At 36.8% G+C, this 20,751-nt stretch overlaps 7 protein-coding genes and 1 long non-coding RNA gene across 17 annotated transcripts; 2 read left to right on the top strand and 6 right to left on the bottom strand.

Annotated features, from left to right (window-relative positions):
- Positions 1-477: 477 nt before the first annotated feature.
- Positions 478-2,304, bottom strand: LOC9320141 (pentatricopeptide repeat-containing protein At2g17670). Its single transcript, XM_021033650.1, has one exon. The coding sequence runs from the start codon at positions 2,221-2,223 to the stop codon at positions 835-837; it is 1,389 nt and encodes a 462-aa protein (XP_020889309.1). The 5' UTR covers positions 2,224-2,304; the 3' UTR covers positions 478-834.
- A 464-nt stretch (positions 2,305-2,768) lies between these two features.
- LOC9320140 (RPM1-interacting protein 4) lies at positions 2,769-3,357 on the bottom strand. Its single transcript, XM_002884028.2, has one exon. It carries the CDS (start codon positions 3,117-3,119, stop codon positions 2,910-2,912), a length of 210 nt encoding a protein of 69 aa, XP_002884074.1. The 5' UTR covers positions 3,120-3,357; the 3' UTR covers positions 2,769-2,909.
- Positions 3,343-5,636, bottom strand: LOC9322190 (probable acyl-activating enzyme 2). The gene is made up of 2 exons (XM_002884027.2): positions 5,094-5,636; positions 3,343-5,024 (listed from the first exon to the last, which is right to left on the bottom strand). The coding sequence occupies exons 1-2, from the start codon at positions 5,418-5,420 to the stop codon at positions 3,561-3,563; spliced, it is 1,791 nt and encodes a 596-aa protein (XP_002884073.1). The 5' UTR covers positions 5,421-5,636; the 3' UTR covers positions 3,343-3,560.
- A 666-nt stretch (positions 5,637-6,302) lies between these two features.
- On the bottom strand, positions 6,303-8,959 carry LOC110230445 (glutathione S-transferase T3-like). Of its 10 annotated transcripts, none has more exons than XM_021033388.1 (4): positions 8,707-8,959; positions 8,247-8,313; positions 6,901-7,663; positions 6,303-6,499 (listed from the first exon to the last, which is right to left on the bottom strand). In XM_021033388.1, exons 2-4 carry the CDS (start codon positions 8,278-8,280, stop codon positions 6,487-6,489), a joined length of 810 nt encoding a protein of 269 aa, XP_020889047.1. In that variant the 5' UTR covers positions 8,281-8,313; positions 8,707-8,959; the 3' UTR covers positions 6,303-6,486. The 10 variants fall into 10 exon arrangements, 5 of the variants coding, with proteins under 5 accessions (XP_020889047.1, XP_020889044.1, XP_020889045.1 ...); XM_021033385.1 differs by having other exon boundaries at positions 8,247-8,305; XM_021033386.1 differs by having other exon boundaries at positions 8,723-8,959.
- An 827-nt stretch (positions 8,960-9,786) lies between these two features.
- LOC9320139 (serine acetyltransferase 2) lies at positions 9,787-12,275 on the top strand. Its single transcript, XM_021032368.1, has 10 exons — positions 9,787-10,173; positions 10,481-10,678; positions 10,762-10,821; positions 10,919-11,014; positions 11,102-11,126; positions 11,265-11,359; positions 11,456-11,622; positions 11,712-11,785; positions 11,872-11,931; positions 12,035-12,275. The coding sequence occupies exons 1-10, from the start codon at positions 10,033-10,035 to the stop codon at positions 12,088-12,090; spliced, it is 972 nt and encodes a 323-aa protein (XP_020888027.1). The 5' UTR covers positions 9,787-10,032; the 3' UTR covers positions 12,091-12,275.
- On the bottom strand, positions 12,248-13,933 carry LOC9320138 (phosphoserine aminotransferase 2, chloroplastic). The gene has a single exon (XM_002884026.2). It carries the CDS (start codon positions 13,657-13,659, stop codon positions 12,397-12,399), a length of 1,263 nt encoding a protein of 420 aa, XP_002884072.1. The 5' UTR covers positions 13,660-13,933; the 3' UTR covers positions 12,248-12,396.
- A 1,727-nt stretch (positions 13,934-15,660) lies between these two features.
- Positions 15,661-16,319, top strand: LOC110229627. Its single transcript, XR_002332999.1, has 2 exons — positions 15,661-15,905; positions 16,194-16,319. It is a non-coding gene; the product is annotated as an uncharacterized LOC110229627 (long non-coding RNA).
- Positions 16,320-17,136: 817 nt separating this feature from the next.
- Positions 17,137-19,653, bottom strand: LOC9322189 (cyclin-B2-1). The gene is made up of 10 exons (XM_002884025.2): positions 19,485-19,653; positions 19,244-19,382; positions 19,097-19,159; positions 18,851-19,019; positions 18,635-18,763; positions 18,459-18,548; positions 18,149-18,370; positions 17,963-18,061; positions 17,698-17,876; positions 17,137-17,497 (listed from the first exon to the last, which is right to left on the bottom strand). The coding sequence occupies exons 1-10, from the start codon at positions 19,522-19,524 to the stop codon at positions 17,347-17,349; spliced, it is 1,281 nt and encodes a 426-aa protein (XP_002884071.1). The 5' UTR covers positions 19,525-19,653; the 3' UTR covers positions 17,137-17,346.
- Between the last annotated feature and the right edge of the window lie 1,098 nt (positions 19,654-20,751).

Genomic DNA, 20,751 nt, shown 5'->3' with positions numbered 1-20,751 from the left:
CTTGGCTGCTTAGTGTTAAAACAGAACATATAAGAAAAGATTGTTCAATGAAGATAACACTCTCTTCCTGCAGCCAAACAAGAGAAACAATCTTTATTCAGATACTCTGCCTCATTTACTCCAAACAGATAGTGTATATGGCCGTGTTCTTTTTGTAATCGCTGCATCAGCGATCGGCGACCAAAAATTATAACTACTTCCCCGTCAAATCTGTGGAGAGTAACATCATCATTCTCGTGAATATAGTCGCAGCGACTATAATAACTGTCGCCGCTTTTTCTAGCGACACCGACGACACCGGCATCCTCTGTAAAAGTAGTCGCGGCGACACTTTTACTATGTCTTCTCTGTTTCTTTTTGCCGTTGTTGACGTTTAATTTTCAGTCGCCGAACGTAGTCGCAGCGACAACGTTCCGAACATGGCCATGTCAAAGCAAATATTATTTGCATGATCTCTCAAGCAACAACCCAAGGCAAGATCAATAACCAATTATGGTATTCAAAGTAGTTCATAAGAAAAGAGTACATGACTCTAAAGGCAAGAAGCTGATACGAACAGAGTAACCGAAAATAACTGTTTTATAGAAACACAGCAACAAATATCACTCAATCGATAGTTCTAGTGTTTAACGAACCCTTTAGAGATCTCATCTGACAAGAATATTGCCAACGTCGATAAACAACCTATTATTATAAATCACTGCTGGTTCCTTAGGAATTGAACAGCATATTTCGTATCAAATTCGTTGCATTTGGAGCAAATACAACTTCAAAAAATGAAATATGGACTCGTACAAAGAAGAAAGTTGGAAAAGCTTAGTTAGAGGATACCACTTAGGCAACCAAGCCTTGTTCTTTAGCTTTTTTCAACCATTTCAAGGTAGTTTCAAGTGTAGAGTACGCAGAAGCATCTGTCAAACTCTTGCTATCAACTGCATAATCAAAGACTTCATAAGCCTCTGCGACCTTGCCACTTTTAACCAGAGACCTCACAAGAGTGGCATAACCATTGGTCTCAAGCTTTACACCGCTTGATTTCATCAATTCATATAACTCCATCCCTTTATCCATCAACCTTGCCTTGCACAATCCATGAAGCAAAGTATTATAGGTGCAATCATTTGGAGCACACCCTCTTGCTTCCATTTCTTCTAACAAACTCAACGCACCTAAAGACTCGCCTTTTCTACACATTCCATTCATCAGCGACGTGTAAGTGGCAGTATCCGGCTCATACCCCGCATCAACCATAGTTTTCAAGTACATCCTAGCTTCCTCAACTCTACCAGATTTCGACAATCCATATATCAAAGTATTGTAAGTAATCTGATCTGGCTCAACACCTTCTTCCTTCATTTTCTTATAAACACCAATCGCCTCGCTCCCTTTACTCAGTGTGCAAAAACCTTTCATAATGGTGTTATAGAGGAAACAATCCGGCTTGAACCCAGCATTACCTAATTTACTAACTAGATACATTGCCTCCCTCAAGTTCTTAGAGTTACACACATTATCAATCAAGATAGTGAAGCTAACAAGGTCCGGCTTCACATCGAAATCGTCCCTCATCTCATCAACAAACTCATAAACAACATGTAGATCTTTGCATTTGCACAAATGCTTCAGTAGAAAGTTATAAGTATATGTATCCGGAGGGGAATGTTTCTCCGTCAGCTCCTTCATCAAATCCTTAGCTTCATCAACCCGACCGGTTTCGCAAAGAGACCGAACCGCGATATCGGTTGTTACTTGATCAGGCTCTAAACCATTATTCACCATAAGGTTAAGAACTCTATGAACATTCGAAATCGATGAATCAGGAGCTCTACAAGCATGTGAAAGCAAGATAAGGAACGTAGAACGTCCCGGCCTGAAATTAGGTTGAGATTTCAAAATATGCTGAAACAACTTCACCGTATCGTCGACGGCGGCGATTGAAGCGTAGGATTGAAGAACAGAGTTGTGGAATTTGAGATCGAGTGGGATTCTTGAAGTGGCGGCGATTGAATTGAAGAGGCTTTTGGCGTCTGAGAGATTTGGTGACTTGAAAGGATTCCTCAAGGAGGGCTCGCGAGGGGCTTGAGTATTCTCTGGAAGTTTAGTTGAATCTCTCACGGCTGCTCTGTTGCGAAAATCACGCGGCGGCGCTGGAGGAGATGGTGTTGGTTTTTTGACCAATAAGTTCGCCGGCATAGCACGAAACGACGACGGAACTTTCCCCATTTTTTTCTCTTTTGATTGATTGGAAAAGGTTTTAGCTTTAGGGTTCTTGCAGAGGTTTTTGCTTCTCTGTGTTGAAAATGGACAGAGGACGGCGCATGGTAGTCACACTCGTCTTGTTGCTTACGTTAGCGAATGAGAGAAATCGTAGAAACACATTGGGCTTATTGGGCTTTTTAATATCGGCCCAAATTCAGTGTGTGCGATAGCCTCTCTCCCTCAAGGCCTCAACACAGTTTTCTTTGCTTTCTGTACAAGTTTGTGGGAAAAGCCCTAAAAACAACAATCTTTGGTGGCTAATGTATGTTCTCTTAAGATCTTCTGTGTTTCCTCATTAAAACAATACAAGAACATTGTTTTATAGTTGTAATTTGCAGACCAAATCAAGAGAGATTAAAGAAAGGTACACATTTTGTCTGAATTTGAACAAGATAAGATGTTCAAAAGCTTGTGTTCAGTGTTCACCACAATATCAAAGATTTTGCCATTCTTTAATCAACAACTACAATTTTGTTGATTCCAAAATTACCAAATGCAGAGATTTATCATTAGGAAACAAAACCTCAGAATTTGTTTTATTAGATGACTAAAAACGAAATGAAATGTTCTAACACAAAAGTTATCAAATGGCTCATAAGGCTCAAAGCTAAATTCTCTTAGGATTAAAATTTACCCACAATAAAAAAAGATCAAGTAAAAGTGAAACAGAGCCATTTCTTGACCGCTGGTTTATCACCGTCTTGTTTCCTCTGAGAATTTGTCTTCGTCGAACTCCGTCCAGTCTTTTTATCTTCACCGGCTTTGCTAAATATCACCGTGAATCCATCCGCTGTCGCCGGATCATTCACATCCCATTCCCCGAATTTCGGCAATGCCCTTCCAGCTTCATTCGATGCCATTTTCGATCAAGAAAGTAACAATCTTCTCAAAAGAAAAACTTTTCTTCTTCTTCTTCTTCTTCTTCTTGATAAGTCGATGGTTTTGTTTAAAGATTCTATCACACGATGCAGACTTATTTATAATGGAGAGATTGAACAAGAAGAGAGAGAAAAAAAAAACAGATAAGTAAGATTGTGTTTTGAAATCTTCCTACGAAATGGACTCGTTTCAGACACGGCGGAATATTCTATTGGCTTCTTCTTTCTTTTTTTAATGTCTTAAAATCTTTCTGAGGTACAAAATCGTTGGCCTTTCCGCGTAACAAATCTAATTATAGCCAAATCATATCCATGGCTGATCTGTTTCTTCTTTTTCACGCGGTGGTTTTGTGATTCTCTGATCTTTGTTTCCTTATACACACATGAACCAGAGACCAAGCTTTTTTGTTTCTTACATGGCGATCACAAGCTACCCATTTCATCAGCTTTCTTCCTCAGAAGATACTTTTGTACTTTCCCTGTCGAAGTTTTAGGTATGTCCGCGAAAACAATAGTCTTTGGAGCCATGTAATGCGGCAAATGATCTCTACAGAACCCGATAATCTCCTCGGGTTTGATGGTATCAAACCCGTCTTTCAGCTTCACGAACCCGCAAGGAGTCTGTCCCCAATGATTATCCGGACGTGCCACAACAGCGGCTTCAAGAACCGCTTGATGGCTACACAAAACTCTTTCGACCTCCACCGAGCTTATGTTTTCTCCTCCTGAGATTATCACATCTTTTAACCGATCTTTTATTTCTATGTACCCGTCCGGATGCTTAACAGCGAGATCACCACTATGGAACCAATCTCCTTCGAAAGCTTTTCGTGTTGCCTCTAAGTCCTTGAAGTATCCACTCATCACGGTGTTTCCTCTAAACATAACTTCACCCATGGTTACACCATCATCAGGGACAGTCTCCATTGTCACCGGATCTTTCACATCGAGCCCTTCTAGACCCAAATGCTGCACTCCTTGTCTAGATTTCAATTTAGTTCTCTCCTCCAATGAAAGAGAATCCCATTCAGGTTTCCACACGCAATGTGTCCCTGGACCGTATGTCTCTGTTAAACCGTAAAGATGAGATACATTGAAACCTAATTCTTCCATCTTAGCCAGAATCTGTGGCAGAGGCGGTGACCCACCTGTCATGATCTCAACCCTGTGAGGAAGCGGTTTATGTTCGGTCACAGGAGAGTTCACAATCATATTCAGCACGGTTGGGGCTCCTCCCATGTGAGTCACTTTATGCATAGCAATGTTCTTAAAGATCAGCTTAGGAGAGACTTTCCTGAGACATATATTAGTACCGCCTTGAGCTGCTACTCCCCAAATAAGGCACCATCCGTTACAGTGAAACATCGGCACAGTCCATAAATAAACTGGATAAACAGACATCTGGTGAAGAAAAACTGTAGCAAGAGAATTAAGATAAGCTCCTCTATGGCTATAAACTACACCTTTAGGTCTTGAAGTCGTTCCTGAAGTGTAGTTTATACTAATAGGATCCCATTCGCATCTCGGTTTGATTATCTCGAATTCAGTATTTCCGGATTTAAGCAGAGTTTCATATTCGTAATCAAACGAGTACTTTGAAGCAAAGCTAGATGAGCTATCATAACCATCATCATTAGACTGAGAGATCAACACAAGCTTCAGACTTTTTCTTGTTCTATCTGATTTGGCAAGAAGATCAAGAGCTCCATGAGCAATCTCAAGTAACTGGTGATCAACAAAGAGGATTTTGGCCTCCGAATGTGCTAACAAAACCGACAATGTGGAAGGATCAAGTCGAGTATTAAGCGGACAAAGAATCAAACCAGCCATAGGAACAGCGAAATGAAGCTCATGCATTGCTGGAACATTAGGTGCCAAAGCTGCAACCTAAAAAGGATCCTCATTTATCACTAAACCTAAATCGGATCAAGAAATTGAACAATTTAAGAGACTAACCACATCGCCACGAGAAATTCCGAGGTGGGTAAGAGCAGAAGCAAGACGGAGACAACGTTGATAAGTTTGGAACCAAGTATGTTTAACGGAACCAAACACAAGAGAGGTTCTGTCTCTGTAAACTTTTGCGGATCGTTCCAAGAACGTGATTGGAGATAAAGGAGAGAAATTTGCAGGGGATCGGAGAAGACCCTCCATAGTTCTCCATGATTCCGGCTCGGAATCGCCGGGATTCGGGGTTGAGGAGAAGGGAGAATAAGTGAACCACAGTCTCTGGAAACGTGGAGTGAAGATTTTGAATGCTCTTTTGGATAACAAGAATCTCATGGTTAACACTTTGATTTGGATATTGTTCGACTTCTGACTTCTCAAAAAATTGAAACTTTATCTCCTAATTAAGACGAGTTTGATATGATTCTGTTCTGGGGAACTCACGTGCTCTAATTCTAATGAAAGTCGTGCCTCGTGATTAACGTTTATTAACCGTGTATCGGTGTATAATTAACTGATAGAAAAACATTACCAATTACCATTTGTTTCAAAAATTTGGTGGTAATTTTGAAATATTAAACTGATAGCTGTATTTTTTACAACAAAAAGTGTAGTACTGTAGTGGAAGCTCCTTTGTCTTATTGGTTCACCAAAGGTTAATTAATGCTTCTACACCAAGAAATCTGGGGTTCGAGTCCCTGATATTGCGATTTATTAATAAAATTAGCAGATTAAAAGAGGCAAGTGTGCAGGAGATCTCCAGCGAAAAGTACAATTATAGCCGTTCGCCAGGATTCTACACAGAGAGAAGTGTCGTCAGGTCGTGGATCATTGAAGATGTCCGTCAAGAGCATGGAGAAGGAAGTGTCGTCTGTCGTGGATCTAATAAGGGTCGGAAGGAATTGTCCGTTGTAGAATCGTCTATGTAACAGTTCTCATAATTTGCAATAAATAATAAATCTAGACGTCAAAAAAAAAAAAAGTGTAGTACTACTGTATATTAAGAAATTTTTCTAATTTTTTTATATATTAATGTTAAGTATTTATATTTTTTTCAAGTTTGAAAAAGAAAAAAATACGATAAAACCATCCTCAACTAGTTTTTCTTAGTATTAGCTCTTATGATTTATTTTAATATTAATTTTGAATTTTTTTTATTTAAGAGGTTGCGTAATAGTTTACTATTTTGTGTGTATTCACCGGTGAACTCTTTAAAGAAAAAAAAAATTAGAAAAGATTTGAATTTTTGGATTAAGTAGCAAAGATGAATTTTGGGATTAAGTAGAAAATAAAAAACAAAGACACAAACACAAATACAAACATTGACAAAAAAAAATATGTGGTCTGTCTCCATGTACTCTTTGTCTTTGTCCGATTCTTTTCACGTGAACATGTCCTTCATCTATTTGATTAACCTACACAAAGACACAAAAACATCAATATATGCCACAAAAATATGACTTAAACTAAACTATTCTGATCAAACACACTAAACACATCAAACAAATTGTTCATTTATACATAACATGAACTAGATTGCTAGAAACATAAAGTCATCTTGGATTAAGTAGAATAGCCTAAACAGAAATACAAAGCAACTAATATTGCAACTGAAAATACAAGGAGTAACAGAAACTTAAAAACAAATTAGCTTGATACAAAAGTAGATTACTTATTCCAAACTAATTAGCTTGACAACATGTCTCTAATTAGCTTGTTCTTCAGTTCTAATTAACTAAGAGGCTCAGATTTTGCTAGAAGACTATCAAGCAATTTCTTGTTGGTAAACTAATCTTTCAAAGCAAAATCTTCTTACTTTATTTCCCACAAACTTTGGATCCTTTCCAATGCATTCCTTTCTCCTTCCACATTTGGTGAATTGTTGGCATTTCTTTTGCCTTTACCCTTGGCAGCCTTCACACCAGGTGGACGAGTTTGGGAAGCTTCAGCCCCTCCATGGCTTATTGGATTAGAGCCTGAAGAATGTGCAGCACCATCCTCGGCCTTTTTTCTTTTACTCATCACAGTCTCTTTAATAGACTGTGATGCACACCAATTCTGATCATGTCTTAACTCTCTCCAAGCAGAATCCATGGTGAACTTCTTCTTGTAATCACTTTCACAAATTTGGTGGACTAGCTTCATCAGATCATTATCATTTTGTCCACTCGCCATCTGAGTTGTTGCAGCTTGATGGGATCCCAAAAACTTGCATACATTCTCGTTAATCTTTCCCCATCTTTGTTTAAAGTGACTTGGCAGCCTCTTTTTCAGACAAGAAACTTGGGGACTACCTGCAAAATAGGCTGCAATGCGCTTCCGGAAAACGTCTCCTCTTTGCTCATTACCTACTATGGCATCTTTGCTTGTGTTTAACCACGCAGAGATTAGCACCACATCTTTTTTCCTTGACAACTTGTTTCTCTTTCTTGGTATGCGGTTAGCATTGTTGTTTTCACCTTGACTTGGAGCTTCAGACCACTGGATGCTGAAGACAGAGACTTCAGATTCACCAACTACAATACTTGGTGATTCTGACTCATTAAGTATTGGGATGAAGGCATGTGGTTTCTTGTTGACTGGTTAAAAAGTCCATGAAGCCAACATAATTAGTATATGGATTCATTTAGCCTGAAGAAAAAGTTTCTGGGAGTTTTAAAAGGGGAATGAAAGAGAATAATGAAGAGAATTAGTGTGGCTTAAGCTGCGGGTATAGATACTAAAAGTTGTGGTTTGTGTTAGGTTATATTTGTGGTTTGTAGAGTTAGCATTCAATGGTAAATTTTAAAACTTTACCTAATCAAAAGCAAACAAGAAGTGAACACATAGACCATATACACAAAGAAATCAATAGATGTAGACCGTCCTAATCAACATCTAAACAGACACAAAAGAAACAATTAAAGATACTAAAATGCATTTATCACAAAACAGACACTACCGATCAATAAAACTCAAGTCTTACCTAATCTATATCATGAATATTCAGATGAGTAAATGGAAATGGAAAATAGTTAAAAGAAGAAGAGACGTTTACTTACCCATCAGTAGAAGACACTAAACAAGTATTTATCACAAACCAACACAAAGCAATCAATACATGACTCAAATCTAACCTAATCTATATCTACAAACTCAATACAGGGGAGGATGATGCATTACCTTTCTTCAGTGGTTGATGAATTGCAGTTTCCATCTCAATTCATCAGTCCAAGTTCCTCCTTTTACCCTCATAATAAAACACAAAAGTTTTGATCAATTTCATGTGGTAATTAGCAAAACCTTATCATTTACAAACGAACTTCTCAAACAAACCAAAAAATCATGCGTTTAAAAACAAAAACTATTCAAATTTATGAATAAATTTAAGCTCACACCATGTATGAATCAAAACAATTACAAAACTGATGGAAACGAACTATCTCTGCCTGAAATCGGTAGTACTCTTGGCAAATTACGTTTACCGTAATTACAATCATGCCTAAGAACACAGAAACATACTAATAATTGCTTCAAATAACCCTAATTTCACTAACTACGAAAAACCCGAAATTTCCCAAATCTATGAACCCTAATTTCAAAACACTCAAAGAGAAATCAAATAACATCAATTAGTACTTACATAATGAGATTCCTACCATGAAAAATAGATTGCTGACGGATTTTGTCAGAGTTGATGAAAAGACTCGGAGATTGGGTGAAAATATCAGATATTAAATCCTAAATCGCCGATTTAATGATCCAAATGCGCCGGGAGAGCCGGTGTCAGTTGAGATGATGAGATAACGGCCGATGGATTCACCGGATATAACAATAATCGGAGAGAGAGAGAGAGAGAGAGAGAGAGAGAGAGAGAGAGAGAGAGAGAGAGAGAGAGAGAGAGAGAGAGAGAGAGAGATTGATTTTTGTTTTCTTCTTTTTATTTTACAAATACAATTTCGACACATATGCGTCTCTTACACTAACAAAAACCTCTTAAATAAGAGTTATTTCTTAATCTTTTAAATGATTAATGATTGAATTTTAGTCATCTTAAGCTTAATTTTAGTCATCTTAAGCTTAAGATTCTACTAAAAAACCATGGTTGGAAATGGTCTAAGAAAATAAAGCAAAACAACCAACGAAGTCTGGAGAGAAAACACCGCGAAACTCGGACATTTACGAGATTGCTTCAGCTCTAAAGAATTTGAATTCTCCTCGTCATTGCCACAAGCAAACATTTTCTGAGGCATGTTTTCCGAACTTCCAAAAAAAAATCGTCTATAGTTTCTCTGATAATTAACGCAAAAACAGAATCTCAGGCTGTATAATGAAAAAAACTAATGAAAGTAAATAGAAGAAATTTGTTGGTTATTAATGGTTAACATGAATATAGAGTTTTAGTACAATTCACTCACCAAAAAAAAAAAAAGGAGGTTCAGTACAATTCGGACATTTATATAATCTATAAACAAAACATACGACAAGTTGGCATCATTTGTGGTGGGTCTCTCTACCTTGTACAATATTCATATTCCCCCTCTCGAGCCCCGAGGAATACGATTAAGATTCAACTATAATAATGTTTTAAAAAATATTATTTGATCCCTCTTGATTAAAAAACAATTATCTGATTAAGAGACCCTAATCACAATAACGAACTTGGACTCAATTACGGTCGCGACCAGATAAGGCCAAAGCCAACAAAAAATATATACAAATGATATGAATTTGTAGAACCATTCAAAGCGGTGGACACTGGGACACAACACAACACAAGATCAACGAGAAACCAAACATCAACAACGACCATCAAGAGAATCCACTTAGTTAATAAAAAAAAAAAGATAAAAAGGGTTTTCAAAGTTTTGCATAATATCCATTAAAGTAGCCTCCTTTTTGCTTTCTCCGTCTCTCTTTTATCCAATCAAAAGAGTTTGTGATTCTTCTTCATCGTCTTCTTGGAGATATGAACGGCGATGAGCTTCCTTTCGAGAGGGGTTTCGAAGTTTACGCTAAGGGAACGCATAAGTCAGAGTTTGACTCGAATTTGCTTGATTCTCGTTCTGATCCTATTTGGGATGCTATAAGAGAAGAAGCTAAGCTTGAGGTTTCTTCCTCAAATTCTAACACTTTATCTGCTTCATCGATTCTCACTCTTATTCAGATAAAAAAAGTTATGGTTTTGTGTCTCCATGTTAATCCACAGTTGTTATAAAGTAGTAAATGTATCCATTAGGGTTAAGAGTAAGTCATTCTTGTATCTCTCGTTGAAAGTTCAATCGCTCCATTGATCATTATCACACATGGATACACTTTGAAGGTTGTTTGATTGAGTACAGTGTTTAGTGTTCTAGGCTTTATATAGTTTGTAAATTTGTTGAATCTTACAATGGTGAATCTTGTTGTGGTTACAGGCAGAGAGAGAGCCTATTTTGAGTAGCTTCTTGTATGCTGGTATCTTGGCACATGATTGTTTAGAGCAAGCTTTAGGGTTTGTTCTAGCCAACCGTCTCCAAAACCCAACCTTGCTGGCAACTCAACTTTTGGACATATTTTATGGTGTTATGATGCATGACAAAGGTATTCAGAGTTCGATTCGCCATGATATTCAGGTATAACACTCATCTAATACCTGTGGGTAGACATGATCTTGTTTGTTTTGAGGCTGTTTTCTTATGTGCCATAATGATTGCAGGCGTTTAAAGACCGGGATCCTGCTTGTCTCTCGTATAGTTCTGCTATTTTACATCTGAAGGTAAATCTTTAGTTGAATTTTTGGAGACAGAACATCTCTCACACAGAATGAGTGAAGCTTAAGAGGTTTTCCCTCTGGCATACGTTTTGTTCTACAGGGGTATCACGCGTTGCAAGCATATAGGGTTGCACATAAACTGTGGAATGAAGGGCGGAAACTATTAGCTCTTGCATTGCAAAGTCGAATAAGCGAGGTGGTTTTGGAGATCATTGTCTTTTGCTTACTGAATTTAGAGTTGCATTTTCAGCTCAATGTCTGATCTATGCTGTGGTTCTCTCAGGTTTTTGGAATCGACATACATCCAGGTAGAGTTTGAGCTTCATATCTCTGCTCTCATCTTTTTGAACATTCTCAATTTCCCTTCTCTGGTGTATTAGTTGATCAGGTTTACCGGTAAATTGATTGCTCGTTATACATATTGCTTGAATTCTCTTTCTGCATAGCGGCAAGAATTGGGGAGGGAATATTGTTGGATCATGGAACCGGAGTGGTCATCGGTGAGACCGCTGTGATAGGCAACGGTGTCTCGATCTTACATGTAAGCATCTCTTATCCAAATCATTGCCTGAAAATTCATTACCAAGATCATGATTTTTTCAGTTTTTCAAGGCTACTTGAGTTTTCACTATCACAGGGTGTGACTTTAGGAGGAACCGGAAAGGAAACTGGCGATCGTCACCCAAAAATAGGTGAAGGTGCATTGCTTGGAGCTTGTGTGACTATACTTGGCAACATAAGTGTAGGTGCTGGGGCAATGGTAGCTGCAGGTTCACTTGTGTTAAAGGACGTTCCTTCGCATAGGTATAAAAAGAGAAATGCATCTGACAAAACTTCATGACTTGACACTATTTTGTTTAGTAACAATGGACACCCTCTTTGTATTTTTGAAGTGTGGTGGCTGGAAATCCTGCGAAACTGATCAGGGTCATGGAAGAGCAAGACCCGTCTCTAGCAATGAAATACGGTGAGTTTTCAGATTCTTGTGTTCTTCTGGCTCTGTTGTCTGTCTCGCTTGGATTTAGTATTGGCTGTTCTTCAACGGATATGCAGATGCTACTAAAGAGTTCTTTCGACATGTAGCTGATGGTTACAGAGGGGCACAATCTAACGGTAATTTACACACTTAGAATGAACACTGCTATGCAGAGTTTGGAACTACAGTTTATTTAGAGATCTGAACCTGAATTACCTATTTTACGTGTCTTGAACACAGGACCATCACTTTCAGCAGGAGATACAGAGAAAGGACACACTAACTGCAAATCATGAGATCCTTGTATGCAATTTGCTTATCATCATAAGCCAATGTCAGCATTTCCTCAATAAGTTGTTCAACAAAAGATTTTGATCACTGGAAGTTTTCAGTTCATCTTCTCCCGTCTCAACTCCAATCTCAGACAAACATAAAAGTGTAAATGATTCTTGCTTGAAAATGAATCTAGCATCTCAAATTATTATTACCGAAAAATTCCGCAGACATTCGGAATTCAAGTACAGAAGATGAAACAAAAACTCAAAATCATAAGCATCAAAGCTTACTTAATACACAACAAGATGACCAGAAAGCAAAAAGAATCAAGCATGCCTTGCCTGAAAATCTTTCATGAAAGCAACTAGCTTCTCGACACCGGCCAACGGCATTGCATTGTAAATAGAAGCTCTCATACCTCCCACTGATCTATGTCCCTTAAGCTGCACCATCTTCTCCTTAGCAGCTTCTTTAATAAACTCAGCTTCCAATTCCGATTTCTCCAACGTAAAAGGAACATTCATCAAAGACCTCACAGATTTCTCAACAGGACACCTGAAAAAACCTCTACTCTCATCAATTGCATTGTACAACAACATAGCTTTCCTCTGATTCTTCTTCTCCACTTCCTTCAACCCACCTTGCTCCAACAAATCATCAAACACAAGACCACACATGTAAATCCCGAAACACGGTGGCGTGTTATACAACGAGCTGTTCTCATCATGAATCTTGTAATCAAGCATCACCGGAGTTATATCACGAGCATTCCCAATCAAATCCTTTCGAATTATCACAATGGTGACACCAGAAGGACCAACATTCTTCTGCGCACCCGCGTAAATCACACCGAATTTCGATACATCCACCGGCTTCGAACAGAAATTGGAAGACATATCAGCAATAAGAATACCATCAGGGTTTTTAACAACAGGATAATCTTTAAATTCAACTCCATGAATAGTCTCATTGGCGCATATATGCAAATACTTGGCGTGCGAAGTCTGCTCCAATCCATCAAAAGATGGAACTTTAGTATATTTCTCAGATTTACCAGACCAAATAACTTTAGGGTTACAATATTTCTTCGCTTCCTTAAAAGCTTTATCTCCCCAAGATCCAGTAACAATGTAATCAACGGAATCATCAGATTTGCAGAGATTTAGAGGTAAAGCAGCGAATTGAGTAGTGGCACCGCCTTGTAAGAACAAAACGGAATATTCCGATGGAATCTCGAGAAGCTGACGGAGATCAGATTCAGCTTTTTGAATGATTGAGAGAAACTCTTTACCACGGTGACTCATCTCCATGACACTCATACCAGATCCACGCCAGTTATAGAGATCTGATTGAGCTTTAAGGAGGACGTTTTCCGGTAATGCGGCTGGACCGGCGGCGAAATTGAAGACTCGTTGCTCGGATCCGACGGTGGTTGAAGCGCATCGAATTGAAATGGATGTGGTTCTGGTGGTGAGGTTGATGGTGTTAGGTTTGGTGAAGTGGATGAAGGATTGGGAAATTGATTTGGGTTTCAGGGAAGGGATTTGTGTTTGGTTTCCGATGAGGAATGAGTTCGTCGATGCCGCCATTATCGTTGATCTTGAGGAATCTCAAAACTCTGAAGTATAGTGAAGTGTGAAGAGAGTTGGTGGGAGAGAGATCTTAGGGCATCATCAATGGGGGATCATGTGAGGGTGTTCTTATAGAGAATATAATGTTAAAATAATGTAAGATCATGTGTTTAGATCTTTTGTTTAGAAGTTGATTAGTGGGAGAACATGTGTAAGATCTTAAGACTTAATAATATAATAATCTAAATTAAATTAAGATTTTACAATTATTAAAACATTTAAAAATAACATATAAATTGCAAATGCCAAATTTATGAAAAACTGAAAATAAAAGTGAAAATACAATACTAAATATTTATGAAAAAACATTAAAAATATAAATAACAATAAACAAATAAACATATTACTTAATAAAAGCACAAAAACATTTTATCTAATTAATACATAGTTTATTATCCAAATTTATTCCAAATATGTTGAATATTCCAACCAATGCCCAAATGCCACGTCACCCCGCAACACCCACAAGAACAGATCCAGGTCAAGAGCCCAGTTCCTGATCTTAAGCCCATTGACCCATTTTTTTGGATTTAAATAATGCTTAGATCAGGGGGGGTGATCCCCCAATGCAGATGGTCTTAGAGTCCGAGTCACCTATGCCACTATGTGGGAAAAATCAATGTGGCGTGCCACCTTATAATCTGAGTGTCACCATAAATGTGATATCCTCAAATTACCCTTAATGAAATTAGGGCGAATTGGTACGGAATAGTACAACTTGGTACAACTAAGAAATAATAATACAACTGGTACAAATAAGAGATTGTATGATAACTGGTGCAAATGGTACAACTGAAATATAATTGTACAACTGGTACAACTATATATAAATATGAACAATTGGTACAAATGGTACAACTGAAATATAATAGTACAATTGAAACAACTAGTACAACTAACATATGAATAGGGACAACTAGACAACTGGTACAACTGATACATAAATAGGGACAACTAGACAACTGGTACAACTGATACATAATTATAAACCCTAGCGCCATCATCGTCTCTTCTTGCTTTGTTCATTGTCCACCGCCGCCGATTCTCTTCCACCACCGATTCTCCTCCACCACCGATTCTAAGCCGATTTGGAGAAATCTAGATCGGGATTATTGTTAATCTCAGATCTGTGAGAAAAACGAAGATCTATGGATCTAGAATGAGAAGATCGAAGAGAGGAAAGAAAGATCCATGGAGAAAAAGAGATTTAGAGTTTTGTTGATGGTTAGAAGAGGAAGAAGAGATAGATTTCGAAAAATCTAGAAGAAGAAGAAGAAGAAGAAGAAGAAGAAAGAGATGAAGGAGGAGAAAAGTGAAAGATTTCGAAAAATCTAGAAGAAGAAGAAGAAGAAGAAGAAGGAGATGAAGGAGAAAGAGATGAAGGAGAAGGAGGAGAGAAGCGTGAAAGTGGAAGAGAAGAAGAAGAGAAAATAATTATGTTGTTAGGTTGGCAATGACAGAGTACGTAAATACTGAATTAGGGTAAGAGTTTTTTGACATTTACTACAGATTTTATATTAAAAGAAAAATAAAAAATATAATAAAAAATAGGAGTGGCATAAACGATTAAAATTCTTGAGAAAGTGGCATTAGTGACAAAAACTCGAGATCTTAAAGGGGAAAAATGTTGTTTAATAGCCGAACTTTTAAAAAATGGTCGTTTAATACGTGAATTTCTGATATGGTCAATTTAAACATGAACTTAAAGTTGACCGGCCGTTTAAACCAAATGTATTTGTTGACCAGGCCAAAACGCCACACCGTTATCTGTCGTTAACAGATCCGATAACGGCCGTTTACACTCGTTAACGAGTCTCCGTTAGTACCGAAAACGACGTCATTTTATCCTTAAACCGAACCCAGAAATCGAAATCGATTTTATCCCCAAATCATAAACCTCAAATCCCTAAATTTCAATTCTTTTAGCTTTCAATCTCAATCTTCATCGTTCCCAATTTCAATTCTTTGAGCTTTCAATCTCAATCTTCATCGAATTCTCGAAAGTGAGCTCAAGAAATGAGTCGAGTGAAGAATTAACATAAAATCTCCGAGACTTCAAAGGAGGAACGGAGAGAAACCCAGTAGCCGGAGTTGCAGCGAAGACGATTGAAGAAGCCATGGCCAATCAACTCAGATAAGAGCAATCGCTCTGTTATTCAAAAAAAAAAAGATGATGTTTTTATTTTCTCTTCTTATAATAAAGGGTGATTTAGGTGAATAACCCAAAAAAAAAGAAAAATTAGTTTTTTAGAAAGAAGGTAGAGAGAGATAGGAAGAGAAAGAGAGTGAATAGGGGGGGTTAGAGGTTAGATATTTAATTTTGTTGTTTTTTTAAGTTATAGGGTGCAATTTCTCATAAAGAAAAATTAGTTTTTTAGAAAGAAGGTAGAGAGAGATAGGAAGAGAAAGAGAGTGAATATGGGGGTTAGAGGTTAGATATTTAATTTTGTTGTTTTTTTAGGTTATAGGGTGCAATTTCTCTATAATAAAAGAGGAAGAAGGAATAAGTTAAGTACTAATCTACTAATGAGCGATGAAGAAACTTGTTTGTGATGATGATGAATTGATGATGATGTATGATGCTTTCTCTCCTCATAAACTCTGTGGTGTTAACAACTGTGTTCAGTGGGCTTAACTATTTTTATTTTTTTACATAAATCAAAACTTATTCGATTCGAACAAAAATTTCAATTAGGTGAAGGATTGAGACCTAAAACACTATTCAGGTCTTGCTTCGCCTCGTATAGGAGATCTAATCATCGCTATGACGCCATTCTTCCTAACTAACACCATTTGGGAAGACAATTTGAAGATTTGGGATTTTTGGGATTAGAGTTCTTATTTTGGGGCTTTCTCAACATTAGGGATTTCAAAATCAATTTTGGGGATTTAGGGATTTTGATTATGTCTAAAACGACATTGTTTTGAATAATAACGGAATGGTTAACGAGTGTAAACGGCCGTTATCGGATCTGTTAACGAGAGATAACGGTGTGGCGTTTTGGCCTGGTCAACAAATTCATTTGGTTTAAACGGCCGGTCAACTTTAAGTTCATGTTTAAATTGGCCATATCAGAAGTTCACATATTAAACGGCCATTTTTTGAAAGTTCGGCTATTAAACGACATTTTTCCCGATCTTAAAGAGGTCAAAGTTATTAAAAAAAACGAAAACGACGCTGTTTTTGTAGGTAGCTCAAATTAGGATACAAAATACATTTCAAAATCAAAACAGATCAATCCATGTGTATTTTTAAATTGCACAAACCGACAAAATTACTTACACATTTTAGGTTAAAGTTCAAATAATAATATAGAGATACACAAACCAATAAAACATCATAAGTTGAATAAAATTTCATGTAAAAATATTTACAAAATTTTAGTTTGTACAATAAACTAAAATGAACAAAAAAAGCTGTAGTGTAGTCTGCAGTAAAAGAATGATTCACTCATTTATCATTCATTATAGAGTTTAATACTGAGAAGTGAAGTGAACAGAGAGTTACAATAAAAGTTGGTACAACAAATCAGAATTAATCATAAGACAAATTTAATTGGCCTTTTTTTTTCTTCTAATTTGTGCTACAGAGTGAATGAGGAACTATGTCAGGAAGCTGTACAAATTACTTGTTGTTCTTTTGGCTTAAGGATGATGAGACTCAGACATTAGAAAGTGTGCAGCTTCACATTTTGCTATGTACCCAAATTTGGATGTGTTGTACTTCCTATATACTCCTGTCAAGTTCCCTGTCGCCGCCCTCTGATGAAGACTCACCAGTTTCCGCAAACATTCCCTGCGAAACCCGCAATGACATTTCGTTGAAAAGATCAGTATTTTCTCAGTAAAAGTTTTTGTTATGGACTAAAGAGACCAGTGTTGGTTAAAATAATGGTGTTTTTTCAATACTCTTTTGTGTTTATGGATAAATAAGGATCAGTATTTACTTAAAAGTGGATCAGTATTTGTCTACTTGAGAGAGAGAGAGAGACTTACATGAGCTGATCTTCAGAGTAATGACAATAGAATTCACATGTACTGTTCCATTGCCTGAAACCATGAAGTGTACATTGAGCAGTGTACACAGATGTGGCAGCTAGTAATGATGGTGGAAACCGAAGCATCTCATACTCCACAAGCGCAAGCTCGATCAAGAACGATGCCAAGACCTCACACTGTTTTGTTTCAGTTCACAGTTAGTTCCTTTCTAAATTCAAAATTCTAGTTAAAAGGTTCATGAGACCATTGTGTTATGACATACCTTCTTGTCTGCTTGAGCTGCCTTGAGAAATCTTTTCAAGAAAGGGTATTGTGTCGGCAACGAGATATTGAATTGCAAAGTACTCAACATTGTTTTCTCCTGTAGAGAGAAAAGGAATCAATTAGAGAATGTCTTAACATAAATGAGACAAGATTTCTTTCTCTTTGTAAAAAAGCCAGCCTTTACCATCTCTAGAACATCGTTCCTCGTATAAGCTTTGTCTGAAATGAGTACTAAATCTTCGACAACAGGAACCGAAACCTCTTCGTACTTGCAAGCTAAGAGCAAAGCCACTAACCCTACAAGCTGAAGCTTCTTTCTCATAACAGATTGCTTGGCCAAGAATCTATCTATCAGATTGACTGTCAGAAACAGTGTCTCGTTCATCAGATCAAACTTATCATGCACCTGAAATTTACTTAAGCACCTTTAGCCTCTATCAAACTACACAATACAACAATGTAGTGATGACCGTGGAATGTTGTGGATAATATACCTCGATTAACCAGTCAATTAGTATTGCTCTCATCTTCTCGTTTAAGTCTATTTGTTGCATCATATAATCTACTGGAACACAACTAAAGCTCTGCAAATTCAAATCAAGAACTGTTTTAAAGAAGCTCTCAAGTCACTTATTACTTCAAAAACAGATAATACTAAAGCATAATATACCTCCATTGTTCTGTAAAATGCGTAAAGATCTTGGACATATTCAACAGCTGCAAGTGAGTTCTTCGCATCTGAGACATCGATATCAAAGATCGGTTCTTCCACTGTTACATCCTCCATCTCAACTTCCTCCTATCCAATTAAAATTTACCTTTAAATCATTGATTTATGAATCGAATTCATCAACAAAAATTACGCATTCTTAGTGTTCTTGTTTACCATTGGGTCAGCTTCAATGATGCTTGTGAACGGCCTCTCAAGCGACATTGGCATCGGATGGTCCAATGTAGCTTCCTCTTCATCAACAAATATACAGTCACCGAAATCATTTGCACTACTTGGAACAGATGGCTTCAGCTTCTTCTTAGTCTCCTCTTCAACTCCAGATCTGCATATACAAAAAAATCTCAAATCTTTCTTTCTTTCAAATCAAAAACGAAATTAAAAGATTCAAGCTTTATGTACCTTGTAATTGAAGGACGCAAAGAATCAAACTTCTTCTCTTGACATCCTTCTTCTTCTTGCTTACTGATACAAATCATCCAAAACCCATAAGCACAATCAAATTCAAAGACACTAGCTTGAAAGTTTGGAGATTTTGTTGAATATTACTTAGATAACAATAAGCTTCCTCTCTTGTTGACAACACAAGGATAAACTTTTGCACCAACAAGATTCTGATTAATCACACCCAACACTCTTCTCTTCTCTTTCTTCATCTCTTGTCCGAATTTTCTACTTCTTGTTTCATCTAAAACAAAACCAAAAAAGAACACAACACCATTGTCAGAATCTCTCCATTGGTATATAAGACCTCAAATTCTCATTTATTACTCTTGAAAAATTCGACTACCTTGAAGAATCGTTGTAGTGGGTTCACATGAATAAACCATTTTTCTTCGTTTTTGATTATTACAAGAGAAACCCACAAAGAGAGTAGAAGAAGAGCATTAAACGAAAGTCTGATACAGACGAATCTGAAGTAGGAGATGAAATAAGCAAACGAGGAAGATACAAACAAATTTTTTTAAAAAGAGTTAAATCTTTATTAAATTAAAAAAAAAAAAAGAACGGCTAGGATCAGAATATAACCGTTGGATCATGAGAGAAACGATTTACTTCTAAGTTTGGTTTATATTAAGACAACGGTAACTTTGGTTCAAGGCATGTGGCTTCGTCTTTTATTTCAAAATTTTATTATTCTTTTTTTTTTGGTGGTTTAAACTTTTTTTTAAGACAAAATTGTACGCTCCATTAGGCGCGCCTCTAACAAACTTTTTGATTAAAACTCTATGTTTTAATCTTTAAATTAAGTATGATTAGTAATTTATAATCTTAGCTTATTAATTTATCACATTTACAGAGCTAATCATGCTTTCTCAGTCTCTCTTATGAGGAAAATTCGTTAGGAGACAGACAAGATTCTGTACTGAGAATTATGCTGGCCCGTGAGAGTTATTGTTTTCCATTTGAAATTAGTTTTGTAGGTGAATATTTACTAAAGTATTTGGAATTTTGCTGGCCTGTCAGAGTGTTATTTGGAATTTTGGATTAGAACTTATATTTCACGATTTAGAGTATAAATATATATAAATAGGTTATCGGCAATGAAGAATGATGAATAATGTTTAAACATATCATAGTTTCCAAAAAAAGTTATGGAAGTTTTCGAAAGCTTGTGTGTGATTTACAGATTGTGAAATTTTTTAAAACCTTACGAAATTTTTGAAAACTTGCTAAATAAACTGTTATTGAAATCGTATTTAAATTAACAATTCCGATTATGCTTGAAAATATATTTTGAAAACAACGTATGATATCAACAATGATTTTCCTTGTTTTTTTTATAATGGGAAGACTTGTTAAAATTTTGGAAACTTTGTGAAGGTTTACAAAAAAAATTCAAAACTTTTCCTTTCACAAGTATAAAAACAACTTTTTGACGCTCACGGCAAGATAATGTCATGTGACTAGCCAAAGAACTAAGAAAAAAGTTGAGTTTTGGGCCATGGTAAGTTTTTTTTTTTGCTCAATATGCGTATGTGTGAGCTTAGAATGGAAAGTAACCATTCCGGCAGGGATCCAATGTTTTTGAGAGTCATGTACCATGAACAAAACCG

Source organism: Arabidopsis lyrata (genome assembly GCF_000004255.2).
Source record: "Arabidopsis lyrata subsp. lyrata unplaced genomic scaffold ARALYscaffold_3, whole genome shotgun sequence".
NCBI lineage: Eukaryota > Viridiplantae > Streptophyta > Magnoliopsida > Brassicales > Brassicaceae > Arabidopsis > Arabidopsis lyrata.
Note: the sequence above shows the minus strand (reverse complement) of the source record. Positions and strands in the feature narration are given on the sequence as shown.